The sequence below is a fragment of the Brassica napus genome, chromosome C4 (genome assembly GCF_020379485.1).
Source record: "Brassica napus cultivar Da-Ae chromosome C4, Da-Ae, whole genome shotgun sequence".
In the NCBI taxonomy this organism is placed as follows: domain Eukaryota; kingdom Viridiplantae; phylum Streptophyta; class Magnoliopsida; order Brassicales; family Brassicaceae; genus Brassica; species Brassica napus.
In genome coordinates, this window is record NC_063447.1 from 58,295,366 (window position 1) to 58,320,123 (window position 24,758).

Genomic DNA, 24,758 nt, shown 5'->3' on the forward strand with positions numbered 1-24,758 from the left:
CTTAATTTGCAAATAAAATTTTGTTCTTAAAACATCAAATAAATTGAAACCGAAGAAGTACTGTTCAACAAAGATAATAAATGCTAGAAATAATAAAGTCGCAATTAGTTTCACTTTCAATATAAAATAGGGCAAATCTCCAAAATAGCACCTTTCTAAGTTTATATCACAAAAATAGCACTCAAAAACTAAAATGACCAAAATAACATTTTATCTTTTGAAAAATTTAATTTTTTTTTATTTTTCAAAATTTGAAATCTTATCCCCAAAACCTCACTTCTCAACTCTAAACCCTAAAACCTAAACTCTAAACCCTAAACCCTAAATTCTAAACCCTAAACCCCACCCTTTGAGTACTATTTTTGTGACTTTTGACCTTGAATGCTAGTTTGGGAACAAAAACTTGATTTAATGCTATTTTGGTCTTTTTCTCTATAAAATATCTGAAAGTTTTATATAACAAATCATTATTGTATTATTTTATTACTAAATTTTCACCTATAAATTCAATCAATCTTCAAAAAGGAAATGTTAAATAGAGAAAGTCCACATAACTTCACAGTTCACCCGCCTCTTCTCTCTTCTCTCTTCTCTCAAAGTTTCTCTCTCCGTTTTAATGCCGGACGGAACCGAATCGGCCTGAGATTTCGGATCTCAACTAAACATACTCTCCACCTTCTTCACTCATAACTCAAACAAGACACAACTCGTCAACTATCTCGGCGATGTTAGGACGCGACGAAGATCTGCATGTCCGAACCATGAGCGGGAGAGGGAGTCTAGGCTCCACCAGTCACCGGAGTTTACCCGGAGCTTCTAAAAGCTTCCGAGACGTGTTCGCTCCTCCGGCGGCGGACGAGGTTTTCGGGAGCAGCAAACGGAGGGAGGACGATGACGTGGAGCTCCGGTGGGCGGCGATTGAGAGGCTGCCGACGTTCGATAGGCTGAGGAAAGGGATGTTGCCGCAAGAAGCGACGGTCAACGGGAAGGGTAGGCTCGAAGAGGTGGACTTAACGAATCTAGCGCCTAAGGAGAAGAAACATCTCATGGAGATGATCTTTAAGTTCGTTGAAGAAGATAATGAGAAGTTTCTCCGTCGATTGAGAGAAAGAACAGACAGGTTCTGAGAGTTATTACACAACTGCAAAAACAACATTATTACAAATCTCAAGTCTTTTGTCTTTTATGTCGCTGTCTGAAAATAAATTTGATTTTGATTTTTTTTTTGGTTGAATTAAAAACAGAGTGGGAATCGAAGTTCCTAAGATTGAAGTTAGGTATGAGAACATATCAGTGGAAGGAGATGTGCGTAGTGCAAGCAGAGCGCTTCCGACTCTCTTCAACGTCACTTTGAATACACTCGAGGTTCTTAACGTTGACTTTTTTTTGTTTTGTATCTAGGTTAACTGTATCATGTTCAATGTTGTCGAGAAAATAAGATCTAAAAAGTTTTTCAGGAAAAAAGAAGAAGATAAAACCTAACTTTGCGGCTTTTTGTATCTTTATTATAAATGTTTCCTTTTTAGGATGTAGTCTTGCCGGTCCCAAAATGTATATTTCAATAAAAATTTCAAACTCTATGAAACTAAATAATGATGACTTTCAAATAATCTATTCATTTGTGTTACCTACTTGCCTTTTTTTTATTCCTTGTTGAGGATTTTAAAGCGTTTTATAATAACAATGATGAAGCTTTACTTAAAGATTTTTGATGTTCTTATGTAGAGCATTCTTGGAATGTGCCACCTCCTTCCATCTAAGAAGAGGAAGATTCAGATACTTAAAAATATCAGTGGCATTGTCAAACCATCAAGGTAATATTAAAGCAAAATTGTCTTTGCTATAATCTCTATCTGGAGTTTAAATGAGGTACATTGTTTAAATTTACAGGATGACCTTACTACTGGGTCCACCAAGTTCAGGGAAAACAACTTTGTTACAAGTTTTGGCTGGAAAGCTAGATGACACCCTCCAGGTTTGTTCTCTACTCTCATATACATATGTGTGTGTGCTTCTTGTGGTTGAGTTAACATTAAAAGTGTTAAAATAGATGTCAGGGAAGATAACTTACTGTGGTCATGAGTTCCGAGAGTTTGTTCCTCAAAAGACATGTGCATACATCAGTCAACATGACCTTCACTTTGGAGAAATGACTGTAAGAGAGACGCTGGATTTTTCTGGACGCTGTCTAGGTGTTGGGACACGGTACCAGTTGCTGACTGAGCTCTCAAGGAGGGAGAGAGAAGCTGGTATAAAGCCAGACCCTGAGATTGATGCATTCATGAAATCTATTGCCATATCAGGGCAAGAAACTAGTTTGGTTACTGATTATGTACTTAAGGTACATCTTCTCTTGCTTTCTTTTAGTACTAACAAAGTTTTTTTAAATAATATTTTGTGCTTATCTTTGGTAAATGCTAACTTGGCAGATACTTGGTCTTGACATTTGTGCTGACATACTTGTTGGTGATGTAATGAGACGAGGTGTTTCTGGTGGACAAAGGAAGCGTCTAACAACAGGTAAGTATTACATATGTTCACTTTTGATGTTATTACAATGTCCATAACGCTTATGACTCTTGTCTAAACTGAGCAGGAGAGATGTTGGTAGGACCAGCAACAGCACTTTTCATGGATGAAATATCAACAGGGTTGGATAGTTCCACAACGTTCCAAATCTGCAAGTTCATGAGGCAGTTAGTTCATATATCAGATGTTACAATGATCATTTCCCTTCTCCAACCAGCACCGGAGACATTCGAGCTTTTCGATGACATCATCCTTCTCTCAGAGGGCCACATCGTCTACCAGGGCCCAAGGGACAATGTTCTTGAGTTCTTTGAGTACATGGGGTTCCAGTGTCCTGAAAGAAAAGGTGTTGCAGACTTTTTACAAGAAGTCACTTCTAAGAAGGACCAAGAACAGTACTGGAACAGGAGAGAACAGCCTTACAGCTATGTCTCAGTAAATGATTTCTCAACCGGCTTCAAGTCTTTCCACACAGGACAACAACTCGCTTCAGAGATCAGGACTCCTTACGACAAATCCAAAACCCATCCTGCCGCGTTAGTGACACAAAAGTACGGTATATCAAACTGGGAGCTCTTCAAGGCGTGCTTTGACAGAGAATGGCTGCTCATGAAACGCAACTCCTTTATCTATGTCTTCAAGACCGTCCAGATCACAATCATGTCCTTGATTGCCATGACGGTCTATCTCAGGACAGAGATGCATGTAGGCACGGTGCAAGATGGTCAAAAGTTTTATGGAGCTCTCTTCTTCAGCTTGATCAATGTAATGTTTAACGGTATGGCTGAGCTAGCGTTCACAGTGATGAGGCTACCTGTTTTCTACAAGCAGAGAGACTTCTTGTTCTATCCTGCATGGGCCTTTGCCTTACCAGCTTGGCTTCTCAAGATTCCTTTGTCTCTTATTGAGTCAGGAATATGGATTGTTCTTACATATTACACTATTGGTTTTGCTCCTGCTGCTTCCAGGTACATTTGCTCATAAAATATCACTTTTACAGTCTACTTAACTAACTAAACTTGTGTGCCATTAGGTTTTTCCGACAGCTGCTGGCATACTTCTGTGTGAACCAGATGGCTCTCTCCTTGTTTAGATTCCTTGGAGCTGTAGGAAGAACAGAAGTTATCTCCAACTCGGTCGGAACCTTCACATTGCTCATTGTATTTACTCTTGGAGGTTTCATCATTGCTAAAGGTAAGAAAAATAAACTATTACTCTCTATGAGTTTGTTATATGAAAAACAATATTTAATATTCTTTTTTTTTTCTCACAGATGATATCCCACCATGGATGACTTGGGCCTATTATATATCTCCTATGATGTATGGTCAAACTGCTATTGTTATGAATGAGTTTCTTGATGAGAGATGGGGAGCTGTAAGTTTTCATTCACCAAGTCCTCATTTGCTTGGCTTTCTCTTTGCCAATTCTGATGTTTGTTTACATGTTACAGCCCAACACAGATACTCGAATCGACGCGAAAACAGTTGGAGAAGTCCTTCTGAAGAGCAGGGGCTTCTTTACTGAGCCATACTGGTTTTGGATCTGTATTGTGGCGCTTCTTGGTTTCTCTTTATTGTTCAATCTCTTTTACATCATAGCTTTGATGTATTTGAACCGTAAGTGCTCTTATATTCGAAATTTTCGGCTATTCCAAGAATCATTGACAAGATCTTGAATAATGTTTCTTTCCAGCTCTTGGTGACTCAAAAGCTACTGTTGTGGAAGAAGGTAAAGACAAACATAAAGGGAATAGCCGTGGACCAGATTCTATTGTGGAACTCAGTAACCGTTCAAGCAATGGACCAAAGAGAGGAATGGTTTTACCTTTCCAACCACTTTCACTTGCATTTCAAAACGTGAACTACTACGTGGACATGCCTGCTGTAAGTAAACTGCTCATACATATCTTTCTCTATGTTAGACTTCACTACAATCATTGTTTTCTTTGAACATTTCAGGAAATGAAGGCTCAAGGGGTTGAAGGAGATCGCCTTCAGCTACTACGAGACGTTGGTGGAGCTTTCAGGCCAGGGATATTAACTGCATTGGTCGGTGTGAGCGGTGCAGGCAAGACAACCTTAATGGATGTCTTGGCTGGAAGGAAAACAGGAGGATACGTAGAAGGGAGTATTAGCATATCTGGCTACCCAAAGAACCAGTCAACGTTTGCTAGAGTCTCTGGTTACTGTGAACAGAATGATATCCATTCTCCACATGTTACTGTCTATGAATCCCTCATCTACTCAGCTTGGCTTCGCCTCTCAGCAGATATAGATGCCAAGACAAGAGAGGTAAGTATTATTACTAATCACAAAGTTTCGTTGTTGTCTCATTATTTAAATGTAGTAACCTGTTTTTTTCTATTGATGTGATTGATAGATGTTTGTTGAAGAAGTGATGGAGTTGGTGGAGCTAAAACCACTTAGAAACTCTATAGTTGGACTTCCTGGAGTTGATGGTCTTTCGACAGAACAGAGGAAGAGGCTTACTATTGCGGTTGAACTGGTTGCTAACCCTTCTATAATCTTCATGGACGAGCCTACTTCTGGTCTTGATGCAAGAGCTGCCGCTATTGTTATGCGTACCGTGAGGAACACGGTTGACACAGGAAGAACTGTTGTTTGTACCATTCACCAGCCTAGCATTGACATTTTTGAGTCCTTTGATGAGGTTTGGACTCATACTGTTGGTCACATTGATACTGTTGTGGAATGAAACTAATGGATGGCCTTTGGTTTCATGCAGCTTCTGTTGATGAAACGTGGAGGTCAAGTTATATATGCTGGAAGTCTAGGGCATCACTCACAAAAACTTGTTGAATACTTTGAGGTGAATCATCTGTCTTTGTCCTTCCCACTAGACTTATTTTAAAATAATTCTTTTCGCCTAGGCGGACGGTTAGGTGACGCCTATACCGATTTTAGAACATTTAACTAAACTAAAAGCCTTGTTTTGCAGGCTGTTGAAGGAGTTCCAAAGATCAAGGATGGATACAATCCTGCGACATGGATGCTTGACGTCACCACTCCTTCAATGGAGTCACAAATGAGCTTAGACTTTGCTCAACTATTCGCCAACTCCTCTCTTTATCGGTATGTTAAAGAAAAACGTTAGACCAGAGAGTTTTACTTACACTGTCCTAATCTGAACTTGGATGTCTACTTCAGGAGAAATCAAGAACTCATCAAACAGCTAAGTACTCCACCACCTGGATCAAATGATCTCTACTTCCCAACTAAGTACTCGCAACCGTTTTGGACTCAAACCAAAGCTTGCTTCTGGAAGCAGTACTGGTCTAACTGGAGATATCCTCAGTACAATGCCATCCGGTTTCTTATGACAATAGTCATTGGCGTCATGTTTGGTTTGATTTTCTGGCAAACAGGAACAAAAATGTAAGTTCCCTTTTATTAAACTATATTCATCTTATGAAAAACGTGACTGATTAATCTCAAAACCATTAACAGAGAGAAAGAGCAAGACCTTAATAACTTCTTTGGAGCTATGTACGCTGCAATACTGTTCCTTGGTGCCACCAACGCTGCAACAGTTCAACCAGCAATAGCCATCGAGAGAACTGTGTTCTACCGTGAGAAAGCAGCTGGAATGTACTCAGCCATCCCCTATGCAATCTCTCAGGTAAACCATTCTGTATACTCTTGTCTTATGTTATATATATCCATATGGTTAGACCACAATGAGAACTCAAAGGCTTAATAAAATGGTGTAGGTGGCGGTAGAGATCATGTACAACACGATACAAACGGCAGTGTACACGCTGATCCTTTACTCCATGATTGGATATGACTGGACAGTGGCCAAGTTCTTGTGGTTCTACTACTACATGTTAACAAGCTTCATCTACTTCACGCTATACGGTATGATGCTTGTAGCCTTGACACCAAACTATCAAATAGCTGGGATCTGCATGTCCTTCTTCCTCAGTCTCTGGAATCTCTTCTCCGGTTTCCTCATCCCAAGACCGGTAACATTCTTCACCTAAACTTACGTAACCAATAATCAAATTAAAAGAGTGTAACTAACTCTTTTAGCATGTGCAACTGGAGCTGTTGAACAAGACCAATTCTTAAAAAATTAAAATAAATATATAAATTAGTGACTAAAACTTTAAAATTTTAGTTATTTGTTTTTAGTTTGAGGTTATAATTTTTTTTAAAGTTAAACATATATAAATGGAAATATGAACTTATAAAATTATATATATTTTTTTTTATGAACATGGTCTAGTGTAACTAACGTATAAGTTATGGTGACGAATGCAGCAAATACCGATATGGTGGAGATGGTATTACTGGGCAACACCAGTGGCTTGGACGTTGTATGGAATCATAACATCTCAAGTAGGAGACCAAGATTCGATAGTGCAGATCGCTGGTGTGGGAAACATGAGCCTGAAGACGTTGATGAAAGATGGGTTTGGGTTCGAACATGACTTCTTACCGGTTGTAGCTGCTGTCCACATCGGATGGATACTGCTGTTTGTCTTTGTGTTCGCTTATGGTATCAAGTTCCTCAACTTTCAAAGAAGGTGATGAACGAGAAGAAGAAGAATATTTGTAGCATAGCGTGTTTTGGGATGTTGTTGAATTTCATGTAAATTTTCTTTTACTATATTGGTTTTTATTTGGTCGGTTAACAACAATTATAACAGTTTACGTTACCAAATTATACTTTTGATATGGAATATTATTTTATTTCTTTCAAAACTATGTACTATGCAATTGGTATATTCTCTAATTGATTCTCATGGGATGATATTTGTGTAAGTTCTATTTTTGGTTAAAAGATGGAGAAAATGAGAGATATGCAAATGAAGAAGACGCTTGGTCGGCCCCGCTAGAGATCTGCCATGTTACACGTGGCACGCTGTGCTCCGTCCCTAACGAGTTACGTGTGATGTTGATTAATTTTCTTAACCTTTTATTTTTGTCGTATTTTATGTTTTAAATTAATTTTTCTTCCTTTTTTAGATTTTATTCGTTTCAGCTTTTCGCTCTTTCACTCTCTCACTCTCTCTCTCCTCTACCTCGCAATGGTTTACACGATGTCAGGCGTACGTTTCGCTCATCTTCCATCGATCAAGAGCTCGTCTCTCCCGACTTTCAATGACGATCGGAGAGGCAACGCCGTTTCTTTCTCTCTCAGGAAGGACACTCGCTCCTCAGGTACTTGCTCGATCCATCTCTTCTTTCATTCCTTTTAATCTCCGTTCTGCACGCGTCTCGAGATTGGGGATTGCAATTGCTTGAACGATGCTTTGTTTCGTGTGTTCTGTGATTTGGTTATATGAATTAGTTTGAGGAAGTTTAGTAGATGATGGATTGATACATTATACATGTTCGTCTCTGGAAAATTTTAGTGATATATTAGAATTAGAAACTTTGGTTTAATGGACGAGATTTCTCCAATTTAATAGTCTTCTATGATGTCAATAATAAGCTACATGTTTGTTCAGAATCTAGATGTTTGATCATTGTGGAAGTGTCTTGTTACTGTACTGAGTGTTCTGTGAGATGATACTTATCTTTTACCATATTAGAAAGCTTGAGCTGAGAGTAAACGAGTTTGTTATTCATCTGTAAAAATGCTCAAGTGTCTTTACAATCTGTACAAAGTAAAGTATATATACATATACGGTTTAGTATTGTGAAACTAAACCATTGGTTAGGCGAAAGGAAACCTTAACCAATCTAACCAGAACTTGGTTTTATATAGTTCTAATAATTTTGGTTATGTTTTCAAAACCTGAATTTTGATTCTGATAGCATGTTCTGAGCATAGCGAGATGAAACATTCGTGTCCCTCGTGGTTAATATGTATAAATCATTTGGTCCCAAATTAAGTTTAAAAAGTATATGTATTAGTTATGTAGCCCACTAGTTTGTAATTGTGTCTTTTTTATGGCATCAAATGTGCTAATTTCGTAGGGAAGATCTTTGGTCGGAAGCCATCTTCTGATTCTGAATCTTCTTCGTTAGCTACAACTCCATCTGAGAAACTCGGTGGCCATCAGAGTGATAGCTCTTCAGCTGTCACTGGTCATGTAGAACCTCTGGAAACTGTCTCCCAAGATACTACTCAGGTTTGTACTTACATGCTCATGATAGAATACATTTCTCCCCTCTACTGTTCTCAAATGCTTGTTATTAGGTACTTGACGATGTACATGCCCAGAGAATTGAAACAGAGGGACAAGATACATCTGGAAGTATGTCAGAGTCTTTCGTCCAAGAAGTTGGGCAGAGGAGGATTCCACCTCCTGGAGATGGGAAGAAAATATACGACATTGATCCTATGTTGAAGAGTCATAATGGTCATCTTGATTATCGGTAAACTGTTTATTATATACCTTAACTTGTTTGCAAAGAATAGAAGTCTCATCATTGATTGCCTCACCAACCTATTAAACAGTAGATTTTTTTGTTTTTCTTATGGGTTATATCAAGATATTTATCCTTCTCCTGGCTTAAAAACTTGTGTATCTATTCTTCGTTATATTCTAATCACCCAAGCCTGCCGTTGCAGATATGGACAGTACATAAAACTGCGTGAACAGATCGACAAGAATGAAGGTGGACTAGAGGCGTTTTCTCGTGGTTACGAAATATTCGGCTTCACTCGAAGGTAAACATCATTTTAAATAGCTTTAACAACTCCTTTTATGGCATTTTCAGCACTCTAGTCATGGTAAAAGTTTAGTAAATGCTCTACAGATAGTTGGTATTGCAGTTGCTAATTATTATTCACTGCTTTGTTAGCGCCACTGGTATCACTTACCGGGAATGGGCACCAGGAGCTAAGGTTTTTTTCTCTCAGTTCTCTACCTAACAATAGAAATTTTTAGTGAATTTGTTTTTTGAATATTCAAATTACTGTTTTTTTTCTAACGAGTTGTTTGGCTGAATGTTTTCTTCCCAGGCAGCATCACTGATTGGAGATTTTAATAACTGGAATTCTAAAGTTGATGTCATGTCTCGGGTATGCTGTTGCACTCTATTATGATATTTATTGTTAAACCGTCCGTATAAGCTAGCAGTTAAATTTTACTAAAAAAATTAGTGAATCGTGTTGGCGGCATGCTTTGCTCTGTTATCATTCTGTTCCTTTCTGAAAGTTTGATCTAAGACAGTCTTTTCAATGAAATTTTGAGCAGAACGAGTTTGGTGTGTGGGAAATATTTCTGCCGAATAATGCTGATGGCTCGCCAGCAATTCCCCATGGCTCCCGCGTGAAGGTAACATGTAAATGGTTTCTCAAGTGTTCAGATGTATAACACTTTTGTCCATTACAGCTTACTTCTTCTGCACACTCTATAACAATTTTAGGAGGAAATCCATTTCCTCATTTATTTGCAGTTGTGAGAAAATATAGAAAGAAGCATCTTATTTACAACAGACAACTAGACAGCTTATATTCCAAGTGATATTTTTAGAGTTGTGAATTTTCAGTGCATTTTCCAATGATCTTGTACGAATTTATATTGGCAGAGAATTAGTATTGTGCTACATGTACCATATTGGATCGAATACAAAGTTTTTAGCTTTGTAAACTAGATTTGGACCCGCACAACTGTGCGGATATTAATTTTCATGTTTATATATATATATATATATATATATATTACATAATTAGAATATATTTTTAAAGTTACTTATATATTTAAATGTTTATATATAACTATCTTAAATATAACAATTTGATAGTTTTCATGCTGTAAGTTAATTGATTATTTCAAATCATCACATATATTTGGTATTTTTTATTATATATATTTTAAAATTATTTTTTATTCAATTATTATGATCCTGATCCGTAATTCAAAGCGCTAGATTTCCTTTATCAGTATTTTTTTATGTTTATTCATTTAAGATAATAACTATATATATATAAAAGTTTAAGATAAGTTAATTTTATACATGAATTATCTAATTTACTAATGTTAACCAGTTCTACCAACATATTATATTTCTAGCATAAATTTTTAATGTTTGTCAAAATAAAATATATTAATTTATCAATTTAAAATAATTTTATCATATTTAGTTAAATACAATTTTTTATTTTAAAATGATAGATATAACTATAAAATAGTAAAATTTGATATAATGTTTTTCATTTTATAAAAGATAACTGATTATTTGTAAAATAAATTTAATATATAATAAAATATATATATTAATGTATAATAACATTAATTTTATTACTAATTACAAAATTAGAGAAAATATTTATATACAATTTTCGATAATATTTATATTTATTTTATTTATACTATATATAAATCAAATGGATCATCTATTGTTTAAATTTAATTATTGATAGCCCAATAAAAATTTCTTGTAAGCCCAAAATTTAAATGATAAAATTAGATATTAAATGTAACATGACTTTCTAGGAATAGGTCCATTAAGTCCATTTTTAAAAAAAAATCACACATGAATCAAGGTTGTGACTTCTCTTTTAATATATAAGATAATGTTTATTTTATTTCATGCATTGGTAGATTCGCATGGATACTCCAACTGGTATAAAAGACTCCATTCCAGCTTGGATCAAGTACTCTGTGCAGGCACCAGGCGAGATCCCGTACAATGGAGTATACTATGATCCTGCTGAGGAGGTACGAACGAGTATTCACTACTTTCTCATCTGTTTTGGTGTTTTTGTTGAGATGCTCTTAACTATGTGTATATGTGGTTTAATATTTGTCTCGCTTTTTCTGGTTTTATGATTTCGCTAAAGGCCTAAAGAGTACTCCATCCATTGTTTCAGGAGAAATATGTATTCAAACATCCTCGTCCAAGGAAGCCCACATCACTGCGTATATATGAATCACATGTTGGAATGAGTAGTACGGTCCGTTTCTTTCCTCTTTTCTTGGAATGGTAATCACTACAATAAGCATGAAAATATCACTGATAGAGGTAGGAGTGATGCAGACTGCATAAACTACACTTGACAGGACAATTCTTGTACATGCTTGACTTTGTCGCTGGTTGAGGACAGTGTAATTAGGCATTTGAAGAGAATTTGGGAACTGGTCTTTTTGTAAAAGAATCTTATTTCTGTTTGTAGGCTCAGTCCTTAGATAACGTATAGTATTAATACAAGAACGCAGAAGAAAACAAACTTAAGAGCTCCTTTTTTCGTTTCAGTTCCTTGAATGCTGAAGACTTTCACTTTTGACAATATGATAATGTGTAACATTATCTTTTATCTGCAGGAGCCAATGATAAATACATACGCCAACTTTAGAGATGATGTACTTCCCCGTATAAAAAAGCTAGGCTATAATGCTGTTCAGATAATGGCCATTCAAGAGCATTCCTACTACGCTAGCTTTGGGTACCTTCCTCTCTTAGATATAGCTCTTCTTTGTCCAACTTGATGAATTGGCATGTGACTCTACTACATTCAATGCAGGTATCATGTGACAAACTTTTTCGCTCCTAGCAGCCGCTTTGGAACACCTGATGACCTTAAATCTTTGATAGACAAGGCTCATGAGCTGGGTCTGGTTGTTCTGATGGATATTGTGCACAGGTATTGGCCTTCAAATACTTTTATTGTGGAAATGGACTGCTTTCATGGTTAATCATCACTGTATTGATCTAAACCAGCCATGCATCGAAAAACACACTGGATGGCCTGAACATGTTTGATGGCACTGATGGTCAGTATTTCCACTCTGGAGAGCGGGGTTATCACTGGATGTGGGATTCTCGTCTTTTCAATTACGGAAGCTGGGAGGTACGCACTGTCTCCCTAGAGTCGATATTGCAATATCAATAAGATGGTCCTTTAGTGTACCACCATGTTGGTGGATACTTCTGTATGGTTATTAACGTTTTCATCGTTGTCAATCTAGGTTCTTCGGTATCTTCTTTCCAACGCGAGATGGTGGCTGGAAGAATACAAGTTTGATGGGTTCAGATTTGATGGTGTAACTTCCATGATGTACACTCATCATGGACTACAGGTGAATATATGATAGTAACTATCCTATACGCATTCTTCAAGCTAACTGCTCTTGTTTATGGCAGGTCGAGTTTACTGGGAATTACAGTGAGTACTTTGGATATTCTACTGATGTTGACGCTGTGGTCTATCTAATGCTGGTGAACGATATGATTCATGGTCTATACCCTGAGGCTATTGTTGTCGGCGAAGATGTAAGTCATATACACTTTGGTTTTGTCTATGATTCGTACCTCTCTTCCGTTTTCTCTTAATTGGATTCGTTACAGGTTAGCGGGATGCCAGCGTTTTGCATCCCTGTGCAAGACGGTGGCGTTGGATTTGACTACCGTCTGCACATGGCAGTGGCTGATAAATGGATTGAGCTTCTCAAGTATGTCCTCATGAAGTCTTGGCACTGAAGGGGACTTTGTTGTATTATTTTGAACTTATTTCGTGGGGTGTAATGGTCTGTAGGAAGAGAGACGAGGACTGGCAGGTTGGTGATATAGTTTTCACGCTTACCAACAGAAGGTGGGGCGAGAAATGTGTGGTCTATGCGGAAAGTCATGATCAAGCCCTTGTTGGAGACAAAACTATTGCATTCTGGCTGATGGACAAGGTACTCTTCTATGAACTCCCAAATCTAGTTAACCACACAGGGGTGGTCTAGTGGTAGGCGGAGTTTGGAAAGCTAAGTGACCTCGGTTCAAAGCAACCCCAGGACACTTAACTTGTGTGACCTCATTTAAATATTCATAGAGAGGGTTTATCCGTTGGCTGCACTTCCTTTGAACGATTAGTCTGCGCAGATTCGACTCAAATCTTGTTTTTGTAGGACATGTATGACTTCATGGCGGTGGATGGACAAGCCACACCACGCGTAGACCGCGGCATAGCCTTACACAAAATGATCCGGCTCGTTACAATGGGACTAGGTGGAGAAGGATACCTCAATTTCATGGGAAACGAATTTGGACACCCGGAATGGATCGACTTCCCGAGGACTGACCAGCACCTTCCTGATGGCAGAGTCATCCCTGGGAACAACGCTAGTTATGATAAATGCCGACGTAGGTTTGATCTGGGAGATGCAGAGTATCTTAGATACCATGGACTGCAGGAGTTCGACCGGGCGATGCAGCATCTTGAGGAGAAGTATGGTTTCATGACTTCGGAGCATCTGTATATATCTCGTAAGGATGAAGGAGACAGAGTCATTGTGTTTGAGAGAGGTAGCTTGGTGTTTGTCTTTAACTTCCACTGGACCAACAGTTACTCTGACTACCGTATTGGTTGCTCGGTTCCTGGGAAGTACAAGATCGTTTTGGACTCTGATGGTTCTTTATTCGGAGGGTTCAATCGGCTAGATGACTCTGCTGAGTTCTTCACCTCTGTAAGCACATTTAACTAATCAAAAACGAAAAACAAAAACTCATTTCTAGAAAGAAACTGATGTTTGTGCTATGCAGGATGGGAGGTATGATGATAGGCCTTGTTCCTTGATGGTGTATGCGCCGTGTAGAACCGCTGTAGTGTACGCTGCAGTAGATGGTGATGAAGATTCTATAAGCCTTGTACCCGAAGATGTTTAGGAGCAAGATGAGAATGTCCGAGTTTGCGTATTGTAAGCTTATAAAAATGGAAATAAAAGTCGCTGCATGTCTACAGTTACTCTATAGCTTCATATGTTTCATCACAGATTCAACTCAAGTGTTATGGACACTTAGTTCCAGAAACATAAAAAATCTTTTAGAGGCAAATTTTTAGAGAACTGTTACAGATACAGGGGACAGCTTAAGTAAAGAAAGACTTGAACAAGAACCAAAAACGAAACAGTAAAAAAATCAGCAAAGTTGTGTTGGTTTTACATTGTTCAATGAAAGGCTTGCGTTGAAACACCGAGCTGATGGAGAACACTGGTTGGGGAAGTGGACGAGGAAGATCTCAGGGCTTCAGCCAACGGTCCTCCCATGTGGTTGTTGTTGTTGTGATGGGGACCTCCACCGCTCCACCAGCTGTTCATGTTTTGCTGGTCCCTCCCATTGCTCCTGGCTTCCTCTTCATTGCCAGTTGACAGCTTCAGAGAGACGTCTGAGGAGCTGTTTCCGGGCATGGAGATAGAAAGACAAGTAGCTGAGGTCATAGGGCTTGAATTATTATTGTCGGCTTCAGAACGAGGCCAGTCGTCAAAGAAGTGCCTCAAGGTGTGACCTCCGTCTGATGTGTTGTTACCGAATCCATTATGAGACTCGTACGGCCTCTTGTTGTTGTTGTTGGTATCTTGCTTCATCTCTGAACAACTGTTAACAGAAACCACATCTCATGATTTGAGTCACAGTGGGTGAAATAGATCAACCCATAATGAAAAACAAAGCACAAAGCAAAACATAGTCAACAGAGTTTACACATAACATAACAGCATATAAAAATTAAGTAGTTCACAGATACAAATTATTTATTAAGGAGTTATGAATCATGTGATGTGTGTGTGGACAGGGGAGGTGGATGCAGAAGAATCTAAAAGCTTTAACTTTTTTGTAAGATATGAGACATATATGGGTCAGCTTTCACTAAGGTCCTACCATTCTTTTGTTCTCTACCTAATGCCTCTCTTTTTTTCTCTGTTTGAAAAGTCTCACAGCTAGCTTCAAATAATAGATTCTATCAAATCCAATGTCATCATTATCTTTCAAGCCAACAAACAAACAAAAACCCTAAAATTGATAAGGATGTCTCTCAGTTTCCAACATTACCCCTCTCTCCACAACAACTCACAGAACATACAAACCTAAGTTGTGTATCATCAGTTTCATAGTTATTAAGTTGTTAACTTAACATCAGAATCAATCTTGCTTTACTCTTAAATCTTTTGCAGATAAGATTTGGAGTGTCATTATCATTCAAAACAAACTGTCTCAAGTCTTTATTATGTGTTTAATGTTTTGACCAACAGGACCAACAACTCAAAACAGACAAGAAAAAACAGTGTCTCTTTATTACCTTTGACTAAGGTTGAGAAGTTCAGATGAAGAGTTGGAAGCACCAGAGAAGAAGAAACAAGGAGATCCTCCTTGACCCACTTCCTCACCACCGCCAAAAGCAAACGAAGTTGTTGTTGGAGCTGGTGCTGCGGCTGCAGCAGCAGAAGCCATGGTAGTGGTGGTGGTGGCATTGACGGTTGGAGTTTCCACAGGCTTTCTTGAACGGTTGCGGCCACGGTGCATGTGGCGCTCGCAATACTTGTGGCCAGCGAAGACATCCCTTGAGCATCTCCACTTCTTACCATCCGTTCTCCTGCATCTCCCTGGCTCAGGATCCATCGCCCCCCTCCCCAAGTACCCTGGTTTTTTCCACATCAAAGATCAGATCAAGAACACAGACAAGAGCAAGAACCCATCACATGCTTGTTCAAAATTTTACAAAATAAGATAATACTAAAATCAATAGTCTAAATCTTGGGAACACAACTCCAACAGCACAAAACACATGCATCCCATTAATAAGAATATATTTAACTTTCTCTTCAAACAAGGAGAAGTGATAAAAAAAGAAGAAGATGAGATGTGGACTCACAAGCAGGCTGGTAATGAGGGAGGTGTTGGTGAAGGAAGTAGGAAGGAGATAGATGGAGAAGACTTTTCTTGATGGGTAAAAGAAGCTCTTGAGGAACTGCAGCTCCAGCCAACATGTACCTGTAGATCAGTGCTTGTAGCTCAAGCTCTTGCCACTGTGCCCAGCTAAAAAAGCTCCCCATCTCTACAAAAAAAGAAAAAAAGACAAAACCCACATCAAAATCAACAACACTCATATCATAATATTGAGTGAAAAGTCCATCTTTAAATTTCAGAAGGACTCACTGGGGAACCTGGCAGAAGAATCAGCAGACAAAGAGGAGAGTTTGGAAGGTGTAGGATCAGGGGTAAAGAGTGGAAGAGCAGTAGAAGCTGCAGTTTGGGGCTGAAACTGATCAAAAACATGCTTTGGTATCTTAGCTGCAGAAGGCTGTTCTTCTGGCTCTGTCTGCTGCTGGCTTCTCCATTGTTTCAGTTGCAAATCCATGGGAGAGAGAGAAGAGAGAGTGTTGGCTGCTTTTTGAGATTATTGGTGTTTCAACCTTTTTGTATTGTGTTCCAGGGTGTGTGATTCAATAGCCTATGGCAACAAATAGGAAAGTCTTGTTTGGGTTGTGACTAGCAAAAGAAGAAAAGAAACAACTTTTTTTCCTCTCAGCTTTGTTCTTTGTAGTCAGTTTCTGTGTATCTGAGCTTCTTCTGCAGATAGAGAGAGAGAGAAGGGAGAAAGAGGTTTTTATTAGGGGAAAAAAGACAGTGAGACAAGACATATGGGGGGGGGAGAAAAACTATACAGTAAACAAGAATATAACTTTATTAATTGGGTTCACAAATCTTCATTAATCTCATAATATTATATAGTTTATATATTAATTATATATTAAAAAGAAGTCAGAAAACACAGAAAGAACCACACTGCAATATGAAGATGGAGAGCTAATAACCTGCAGTTTTTCTGTCTTGATGCCTTGGAAATACCACTTGCATAATTATCCTAATTTAATAATTAGTATTCTCTCCTTTTTAATTAGTTTATCGAACAAAAATAATAGTGTCATTAATGAGATATCTGATATATGTAAGTGATTTTGTTCAGAGATTATTTAAATGAGTGAGCGTTACGTCAGATATAATTTGCAACTGCATTGGCGACGACAAACCGAATTACTTTAAATTTGAGTTAGTAAATTTGGTTAAATTCTTATTTAATCATACGGAACTGAATGTACTTTCCGCTATCTGTATTTTGACCTTTAAATTGTGTACCCTCTCGTCCATTATCCTATCCACAGATCTAGACTCTAGTTTGTAAAAGAAAAAAGAAAAAAAATCTCACCGACTGAAAAGTTGAACGTTTTCCGTAGAAAAAAAAATATTGGTACTATTGTATGTCATTAAACGTAAGATGTTATTTGGAGATCATGCAAATACTTGGTGAAAGATTACACCAAAAGACTATCTTTACATGATGGTAAGTATCATTTCATTACTTAATTCCTCTTGTTTTGCTCTAATTATAAATTAGTCATATCTATACAAACACAAATTTGAAAGGAAATCGTATGAATTTAAAAATTGCTCTAATTGTAAATTAGTCATATCTCTTTGGCTAATCTCAAACTCCAAATCTTTGAAATAATGGTTGAACAAGAGTATTAAGATCGAACCGATGATAAATTTATTATTGAGAAACATTATATGCTATATCCAACTCTTTTTTATGCTGATCCAAGCAAAGCATGTCTCCATTGTAAAGCCATGTCCTTGTATGGACTTTGAAAACTCCAACCAAATCATTTGTTATATTTTGCCTTCTTTTTTTATAACCTATCTATTTTGTTCAAACTCGATGACAACTCTATTCAATGAGAATGCTTCACAATGCGCTAGGTGAATTATGTACGTTACTCTTCATGCAGCCCAAAATAAATAACGCTACTCTCTATGCAAACCAAAACCAACATTGTAGGTTAAAAGTTTGGCAAAGTTTTGGTTCATTTTGTTGTTGGGTTTGTCAACGGTTTGATTTTGTTTTCTATATCCAATTCAGTTTTTTTGGGAGTTGGTTTAGGTTTTACAATTGGTTCGACTCAATAATATCTAGAAAAGAAAATAAGACGCAGGTGGCTGTGTCAGAAAACTCAGAAGTGAGAAAAAAGCATAAAAGTGAGTAGCAAACAAGTGGGTGGTGAGGGTTTCTCTCTATTGCTGTGACTCATCTTTGATTTGACTACTCATAGTACTTTTTTTTCATTTTTACCCCCTTGCTTCTCTATTTTTTACCTGTTTAACCTCGCAAATCTTTTAACATCACTTCCCTCCCACCCAAAAATATATAATTATCCACTAATTCATATTCCTAACGTCGTTCATTGTGGTTTATTTTTCAATTATTTTCTATCGTTCATTGGGGTTTATTTTATAATTCCCATCTTACGATCTTCTCATTATAGTGCAAACAAAGATCTTTCAACTTTAAAAAGAAAAATACGTTCATGTAATATCGTCTATACAAGTTAACGAGGTACTAACATGACCAATCAATATTTTTCTCTGAAGAAAAAAACGCAACAGATAAAGAAAAGAGTAAAGAGCAAGTTACGTCGGCAAGAGAATAGACGTTTGTTTATGTCAATGCTTTTGTTTAAATCTATTGATTTCTCAAATTGCTGTGGTTATATTAAATCAAAATTGGCAAAACGAATTGTTGTTATATCTGAAAACGAAATCGTAATATATAAAAATTTGAGGAAGAAGGACACAGAATAAGAAGGAAGAGGCAAAGGAGGGCGAGAGTTCACATGTTCAAGAGAAGACAAATACGTTTTCCTGACACAATCTGTCAGACCTATTTCTTCTTTAATTTAATTTTTATAATAAATATATTTTGTTTTGTTGTATAAGAACGAAACGTATATTATTAGTATGTTAATATTATAAACAGAAGGGTCCGAGTCAGTCCACGTTGGTCCTACTTTTTCTCTTTGGACATAAGTTTTTTTAATTATTTTTTTTGTAGTAAAAGGCAAGTCACGCCGGCACGCGAGGCCTCACGTGATCCCACGTGCTTTATTATTCTATCTCTCTCTTTATTTCTTTGCTTTTTTCTTCGAGTTTGGTAAAGTAAAGAATTTCAATTTTATCAAAACTAATAACCGAGATTCATCTTTTGAAGTTACAATTTTGCTGTTGTTTTTTTTCTCTTTCTCAAGTGTTTTAAAATATGATATTAGAGAAAAACGAATCTAGACGCCTGGAAACATTTCTAGCGATCCACTAATACTTTTGATGCCATTCATATATAGTAGAATCACGTGATTGCAAAGAAATAGGCGTAACATTTATGTTTACTAACACTACCTAAGCAGATACCTAGATTTGTAAATGTAAATCCTAATATCGACTATCGGTTAATATAAATTAATCACACACACAAAAGAAAGGCTATTACCAAACTTGGACCAGAACCTGTTTTTTAATAATTTGAAAGAAGAAAAAGAAACAAAAAGTAAAGAATAGATCTTTCTGGTGAGAGCATACACACACATGACACAAGGTATCTAAGGGCATGACCGCACGTGTCAACATGCAAAGTTGTAACATGTGATCTTTTAATAGTTTGATATTTATTTATGTTTTTAAGAAACTAAAAAGAATCCAATGCAAAGACTACTTTACCTTCATCTTTGTAAATGGTTTTGTGTAGTATTAAAAAAAACAAATTGTTTCCCAAAGAGATCGACCATCTAGTAGCTCTACTTGAGAGTTATATAAATCAAAATTATCATGTGCATTTATTCCAAAAAGAACATTAATTTTGTTTTCTTTTGTTTTACAAAAAGGTTTAACGTATTAGACCCGTAATTCCTCAAGATCAAGGATCAAAAACATGTTAACTAATTCACTATATATCAGCGAACGTCAAACTTAAGATTTTGAAACGCACTGTTTGGAAAATACACTACTAGATGTACATAAACTACGTTAAAAGAATATTAACTTCGATTGAAAACTTTACGAATATTGGTTAGAGAGTGAAAATTACACTGCATTAGCATCCGAGCTTTTTGTCAAACTGCGGCATGTTATGCGTCGTATTCAATCTATGCCTCGAATACAATTACAGAACAATTGACTCAAGAAGGTTAATGTTCTGTGTAGCAACCAATTTGAGCCAAAAACATATGATATGATAGCATAAACCATATGGTAAAAACTTATTTGGACGTAAACCATATGATCTGGACCGGCTTATAGAATTATAAAAGCTTATTTGGGTTTTAAGAGTATAGGATTGCTAATGAGTGGTCATTTTCAGCCCATTCACAGAGCATATGGTTTATAAGTGAACATGCATTGTATAGCCCAGTCCACAATATAATTTTACTATTGAAGCTGTCGTAATCCACAATAAGACCGTTGTTTAATGCTTAGGATACACATTTTGAGCTATCATTATAAACGTCCAATTATAATTCAAATGTTTGGAAGTTTCTGTTTGGCTCCTTCCACAGCCGAATTCTTCTACGTTGTATTATCAACCTAGTCTTTTACGTTTTAAGAATATTTTGTCCACATATTCACGAATAGTTTATAGATTTGTTTCATTTGAATATGCTCCCTCCATCAAAGGGGTCGGGTTTCTTTCTCACCAAGTGGGCGATTGTTTTTTGTTTTTGTTTTCACTCATCTATTGTTCGTAAAAACAATTATTAAGTAACAAATTATCATAACGTAAAAAAAATGTCAGTATAAATTGTTCCATCCTTCTAGTAAGTCAGTATAACTTGTTTTAGTGAGTAGAGGGTGATGATGTTCCATTGTCGTCGAAATAGGATTTATATATGTGGTGATGCAATTAGTGAATGTATAAATGATGTCACTGTATTTGAGGGAACATCCTTTTTTTTTGGCCGTGGCATAAGATTCGTTATAAGAAGTGAAGTATAGATGACTCTTAACAGCAAGTTCATATTGTATATTTTTTGTCAACGTTCATAACTTCATATTGTATGTACTGTCAGATTGTCATGATATTCCTATGTTTGAATATTTGTAGCTGTTTGTATTATATGTATATTTAACTGGAGAAAAGACAACCATAACCAATAAAGTTTACACATTAGTTAGTTAGGACTGGGTGGCACTTGGTATACGTAGTTCGGTCCTTTTGGCTTTCTCTAAATTTATAAATTAATTAGTGATCTGTACGTAGTATTTGCATATACATGATACATGCCGTCTGTTTTAATCAATATAGTGTTCTTATTTTTTACATTTACACGTTTCTACTTTTGTTTTCTAGCCTTCTTCTGTCCAAACTATGAAAAATCAGTTTTTCTTCTTAAACGTTCTTTTAGAAGAAAAAGCTAAATAAAAGTTCATGCGACACGATGCTATGCCACGATGAGAGAACATGTTACTTATCTTATTTAATCAAGTTCTACAACATCATTTTTGTTTCCCATGCTTTACGGATTTTTCATATACCTTTCGTCTTAACTGAAACAAATATTAATCTTAATCGTAAATCTCATATACTAAAGAAAAACCACGAGAGTTTTTTTTTATAAAATTAATTCTGGCCTATCCAATCATCCATCCTATTTAATATGATTTGTCTTCTTTTCTAGTATATACTAAATAAGTAAATATAGAAGGCAAATAGTCTCATTAAATAATGATTCATTTTTTCCACAACAAAATAATGATTCACTCTAAATTTAACAAGCAATCACACCCCCATAGCTGGCTCGGCCATTATAAATTTATAATACGTCGTGAAAGACTTAGATGTTCCAAAGCGAAATCATCAAAACAAATAGTATCACTCACAAAGAGAAGGTGAAGATGACTCAGTCTCAAACCAACGGCGGAGACGGAGCAGGAGCCATCGCATTGGCAGAGCCTCCTTTGAACAACGAAATAATAATGTTTAATAGGAGCCTGAGCACGAGCAGCTGTTTGTCAAAGGAAGACGAGGAGATGACTCGTACTGCGCTTTCAGCGTTTAGAGCTAAAGAGAGTGAGATCGAGAAGAGGAAGCTGGAGGTTCGTGAACGTGTCCAGGCTCAGCTCGGTCGGGTCGAAGAAGAAACTCGCCGCCTTGCCACAATCCGCGAGGTTTCTTTATTTTTTCTTAAATATAAAGTTTGACGTTATGAACCAACTTGTGTCGTCATGTTGTGTGATGAATGATGAGGGTGTGTTTTGTACAGGAGCTTGAATCTCTTGCTGATCCCATGAGGAAGGAAGTTTTGATTGTCCGCAAGAAGATTGATAGCGTTTACAAAGAGCTCAAACCATTAAGTTACTCTGTTCAAAAGAAGGTGAATAACCATTATTCGTTTAAGATAGTTCAGTTTCTCTGTGATAAAAAAAAAAAAAAGAAAGATAGTTCAGTTTCACTTTAGCTTAACACCAAACTAAACCCTAAACCCTAAACACGCATGAAATTTTTGTTTTGTTTTGTAATGGGAATGAAACAGCAAAGGGAATACAAAGAAGCAGTTGATGCATTCAACGAGAAAAACTTGGAGAAAATTCAGCTGATCACAAAACTCATGGAGGTTAGTTTCGTGCTTTTATCCAAGTTATTTATTTGTCTATTTTTGCTTTAATGGTCTTCTTTTAAACAGTTGGCTGGAGAAAGCGAGAATCTGAGGTTGAAGAAGCTTGAAGACCTGAGCAAGAGCATTTAGAATATCACAACACACATGCATGACAAAGATCAATCAAGAACTTACTTGGGTCTTGGTTCATTGTGTGAATTATGATGTATCTTCTTTCTTCTTTTGTAAAAATTTGAAATTTGTGGGTGTGTTTTTATTTATAAATATTGCATACTTGTATGTAAAAAAGTTGTCATTCTTACACAAATCTTCACAGCACCTTTCATATAACGTCGTCTTTCCCATGCAAACAAACAAATTTATCTTATTTAAGTTTCAATGTAGCTTAGAACGAATTTAATATTAGTGTCCAGCTAACGATACAACTTATATCCTATTAAGACCTTGTCGATAAATACATACACATAGTCATCTGTCATCACATAGGTACAAATTATTTGTTCATCTCAATATCAAATGGAACCAAACCAAGCGAGAAAGTTTTCATTGCCTTCACAGATTGGTATATAAGAGCAAGTGTTTTCGCATAAACGATGCGAAAATTACTTAACCAAAATGGGATACAGCCATCTAAACTAGCATAGTATATAGGATTTCGAGAGACTGCCATCAGAATGTTCTCACTTAACACGTATTAAATACAAATGGGTCATCCATTTGATTGGCTTGTTATAAGAGTTTTCTATACGACACTAACGCACCAAAAGTTTCTCGTCCATGGCGTTTAAATCATAAACCACACAAATATTTATCTCCTTGAACACAATATAACCTTTGTTAGGGCCCAATGAATGCTTTTAGCTGTCAATATGAAGACCCATTAACACTCAATTAGCGGACATATTATTAAGCCGAATCATGTCCACACTTCCATCTTTTTTGGTGGCCTACTTTCCATTTTAGTTGAGTTATTTTTCTTTAACCAAAGGTGTCCGGAGACCAAAAACCAACCGACTAATGTCATGAAAGCCTATCTACCGGTGACAGGCAAGCCAGATTAGAAGTTAGAGATCCACGCCATCTCATCACACGAAGAGCTAACAATTTCTTATTGAAAAGGATGGTCTAGTCGTCTAGACCAACATGACAACTTTTCATCCAGTAGAAACTACTAGACTATTACGATGCGGTCTTACTCTTTTTTCTCTTTTTATAATTACGTAATTTGTGGTCGTTTGTTTAGTTATGCATTATATTTAGTTACAATTTTCTCAATTCGAAAATAGCATGCTCCATCAATATTTTGTTTACTGGTGAATGGTAATATAATTCGATGAGTTGACGTGTAGTTTTTCAACGTGTAGAATGAAATATATTTATAATTGACAGGCAATGGATTGAAGTCTTTGGACGCAATAGCTATGGTCAAGTCAATGGCAGGACACGAGACCAAAAATTCTCAATGATTTGTATACAAATTATTAGCTCTAGAGACTAGAAACAAATATCAATGCCTTTGTAGGACAAAAATGGAGCAAAAGGTGGAGAAAATACTCTCTTTTTTTTTGTAAATATTGTGGAAGTTAAGAAGCAGCCTATATACGGGATGTATTTAGAATAAACATGCATTAATGGTATATTATGCATCTCAATACTAGTTTTTTGTTTTAATTGAAACTATGTTTTTGGGTTTTCTTCAGCCTTAGATTAATAAACATGTAGTTTTTGTTTTGATGAGATGGAAAGTGGGTAAGTTATTTTATAAAAAGCTTAAGAGGATTGGATGAGTCGTGCTTGCTTTGTATGCACAGCTATGACGTTTATTGTTTAATCCAAATAAAAGTGATTCGACTAGAATTCGATTTAAAGATATTTTGGTTTCTGGTGTTATCAAGAGAATATTTTACATTTGATTATACTCTAAACTACAGGTATGCTAAAAAAAAAATACAATAAAAGTTCCACAGATGATTGGTCGGACATGGTTGTCACTTGACATATGATTAGGTCATTGCGTTGGCTTTGCTTATTTTACTAAAATAAAGTATTAACAAGTGCAAAATACTAAAATTGTATACCCTCCAAAATAACATCAACAATT

The 24,758-nt window shown here is 36.5% G+C and overlaps 4 protein-coding genes across 5 annotated transcripts; 3 read left to right on the plus strand and 1 right to left on the minus strand.

The window, feature by feature from the left end:
* The first annotated feature begins 534 nt into the window (after window positions 1-534).
* On the plus strand, window positions 535-7,308 carry LOC106391471 (ABC transporter G family member 34). Its single transcript, XM_013832132.3, has 19 exons — window positions 535-1,120; window positions 1,245-1,365; window positions 1,726-1,814; window positions 1,891-1,975; window positions 2,051-2,341; window positions 2,430-2,520; window positions 2,597-3,497; window positions 3,563-3,723; window positions 3,803-3,906; window positions 3,983-4,148; window positions 4,225-4,415; window positions 4,491-4,823; window positions 4,912-5,202; window positions 5,278-5,361; window positions 5,491-5,624; window positions 5,700-5,927; window positions 6,000-6,171; window positions 6,263-6,517; window positions 6,816-7,308. The coding sequence occupies exons 1-19, from the start codon at window positions 726-728 to the stop codon at window positions 7,083-7,085; spliced, it is 4,362 nt and encodes a 1,453-aa protein (XP_013687586.2). The 5' UTR covers window positions 535-725; the 3' UTR covers window positions 7,086-7,308.
* A 198-nt stretch (window positions 7,309-7,506) lies between these two features.
* On the plus strand, window positions 7,507-14,273 carry LOC106391472 (1,4-alpha-glucan-branching enzyme 2-1, chloroplastic/amyloplastic). 2 transcript variants are annotated; one of them, XM_013832133.3, is made up of 18 exons: window positions 7,507-7,718; window positions 8,481-8,635; window positions 8,704-8,882; window positions 9,079-9,177; window positions 9,312-9,354; window positions 9,472-9,531; window positions 9,707-9,787; window positions 11,057-11,173; window positions 11,326-11,409; window positions 11,777-11,898; window positions 11,977-12,096; window positions 12,174-12,303; window positions 12,422-12,532; window positions 12,597-12,725; window positions 12,801-12,904; window positions 12,988-13,132; window positions 13,349-13,906; window positions 13,983-14,273. In XM_013832133.3, the coding sequence occupies exons 1-18, from the start codon at window positions 7,586-7,588 to the stop codon at window positions 14,103-14,105; spliced, it is 2,493 nt and encodes an 830-aa protein (XP_013687587.1). In that variant the 5' UTR covers window positions 7,507-7,585; the 3' UTR covers window positions 14,106-14,273. The 2 variants fall into 2 exon arrangements, with proteins under 2 accessions (XP_013687587.1, XP_013687588.1); XM_013832134.3 differs by having other exon boundaries at window positions 7,534-7,718; window positions 8,532-8,635.
* Window positions 14,241-16,838, minus strand: LOC106447330 (growth-regulating factor 3-like). Its single transcript, XM_013889226.3, has 4 exons — window positions 16,371-16,838; window positions 16,087-16,269; window positions 15,514-15,853; window positions 14,241-14,813 (listed from the first exon to the last, which is right to left on the minus strand). Exons 1-4 carry the CDS (start codon window positions 16,570-16,572, stop codon window positions 14,387-14,389), a joined length of 1,152 nt encoding a protein of 383 aa, XP_013744680.2. The 5' UTR covers window positions 16,573-16,838; the 3' UTR covers window positions 14,241-14,386.
* A 4,947-nt stretch (window positions 16,839-21,785) lies between these two features.
* On the plus strand, window positions 21,786-22,987 carry LOC106395202. The gene is made up of 4 exons (XM_013835713.3): window positions 21,786-22,208; window positions 22,304-22,414; window positions 22,574-22,654; window positions 22,724-22,987. The coding sequence occupies exons 1-4, from the start codon at window positions 21,879-21,881 to the stop codon at window positions 22,784-22,786; spliced, it is 585 nt and encodes a 194-aa protein (XP_013691167.1). The 5' UTR covers window positions 21,786-21,878; the 3' UTR covers window positions 22,787-22,987.
* Window positions 22,988-24,758: the final 1,771 nt, after the last annotated feature.

Coding starts and splice junctions, on each gene's coding strand:
- LOC106391471 (XM_013832132.3), top strand. CDS start 726: ATGTTAGGACGCGACGAAGATCTGCATGTCCGAACCATGAGCGGGAGA. Junction 1,366..1,725: donor TCACTTTGAATACACTCGAG/GTTCTTAACGTT, acceptor GTTCTTATGTAG/AGCATTCTTGGAATGTGCCA. Junction 5,625..5,699: donor GCCAACTCCTCTCTTTATCG/GTATGTTAAAGA, acceptor TGTCTACTTCAG/GAGAAATCAAGAACTCATCA.
- LOC106391472 (XM_013832133.3), top strand. CDS start 7,586: ATGGTTTACACGATGTCAGGCGTACGTTTCGCTCATCTTCCATCGATC. Junction 7,719..8,480: donor GAAGGACACTCGCTCCTCAG/GTACTTGCTCGA, acceptor CTAATTTCGTAG/GGAAGATCTTTGGTCGGAAG. Junction 11,410..11,776: donor ATGTTGGAATGAGTAGTACG/GTCCGTTTCTTT, acceptor TTTTATCTGCAG/GAGCCAATGATAAATACATA.
- LOC106447330 (XM_013889226.3), bottom strand. CDS start 16,572: ATGGATTTGCAACTGAAACAATGGAGAAGCCAGCAGCAGACAGAGCCA. Junction 16,270..16,370: donor TTCTTCTGCCAGGTTCCCCA/GTGAGTCCTTCT, acceptor CTTTTTTTGTAG/AGATGGGGAGCTTTTTTAGC. Junction 14,814..15,513: donor CTTCTCAACCTTAGTCAAAG/GTAATAAAGAGA, acceptor TTCTGTTAACAG/TTGTTCAGAGATGAAGCAAG.
- LOC106395202 (XM_013835713.3), top strand. CDS start 21,879: ATGTTCCAAAGCGAAATCATCAAAACAAATAGTATCACTCACAAAGAG. Junction 22,209..22,303: donor GCCTTGCCACAATCCGCGAG/GTTTCTTTATTT, acceptor TGTTTTGTACAG/GAGCTTGAATCTCTTGCTGA. Junction 22,415..22,573: donor GTTACTCTGTTCAAAAGAAG/GTGAATAACCAT, acceptor GGAATGAAACAG/CAAAGGGAATACAAAGAAGC.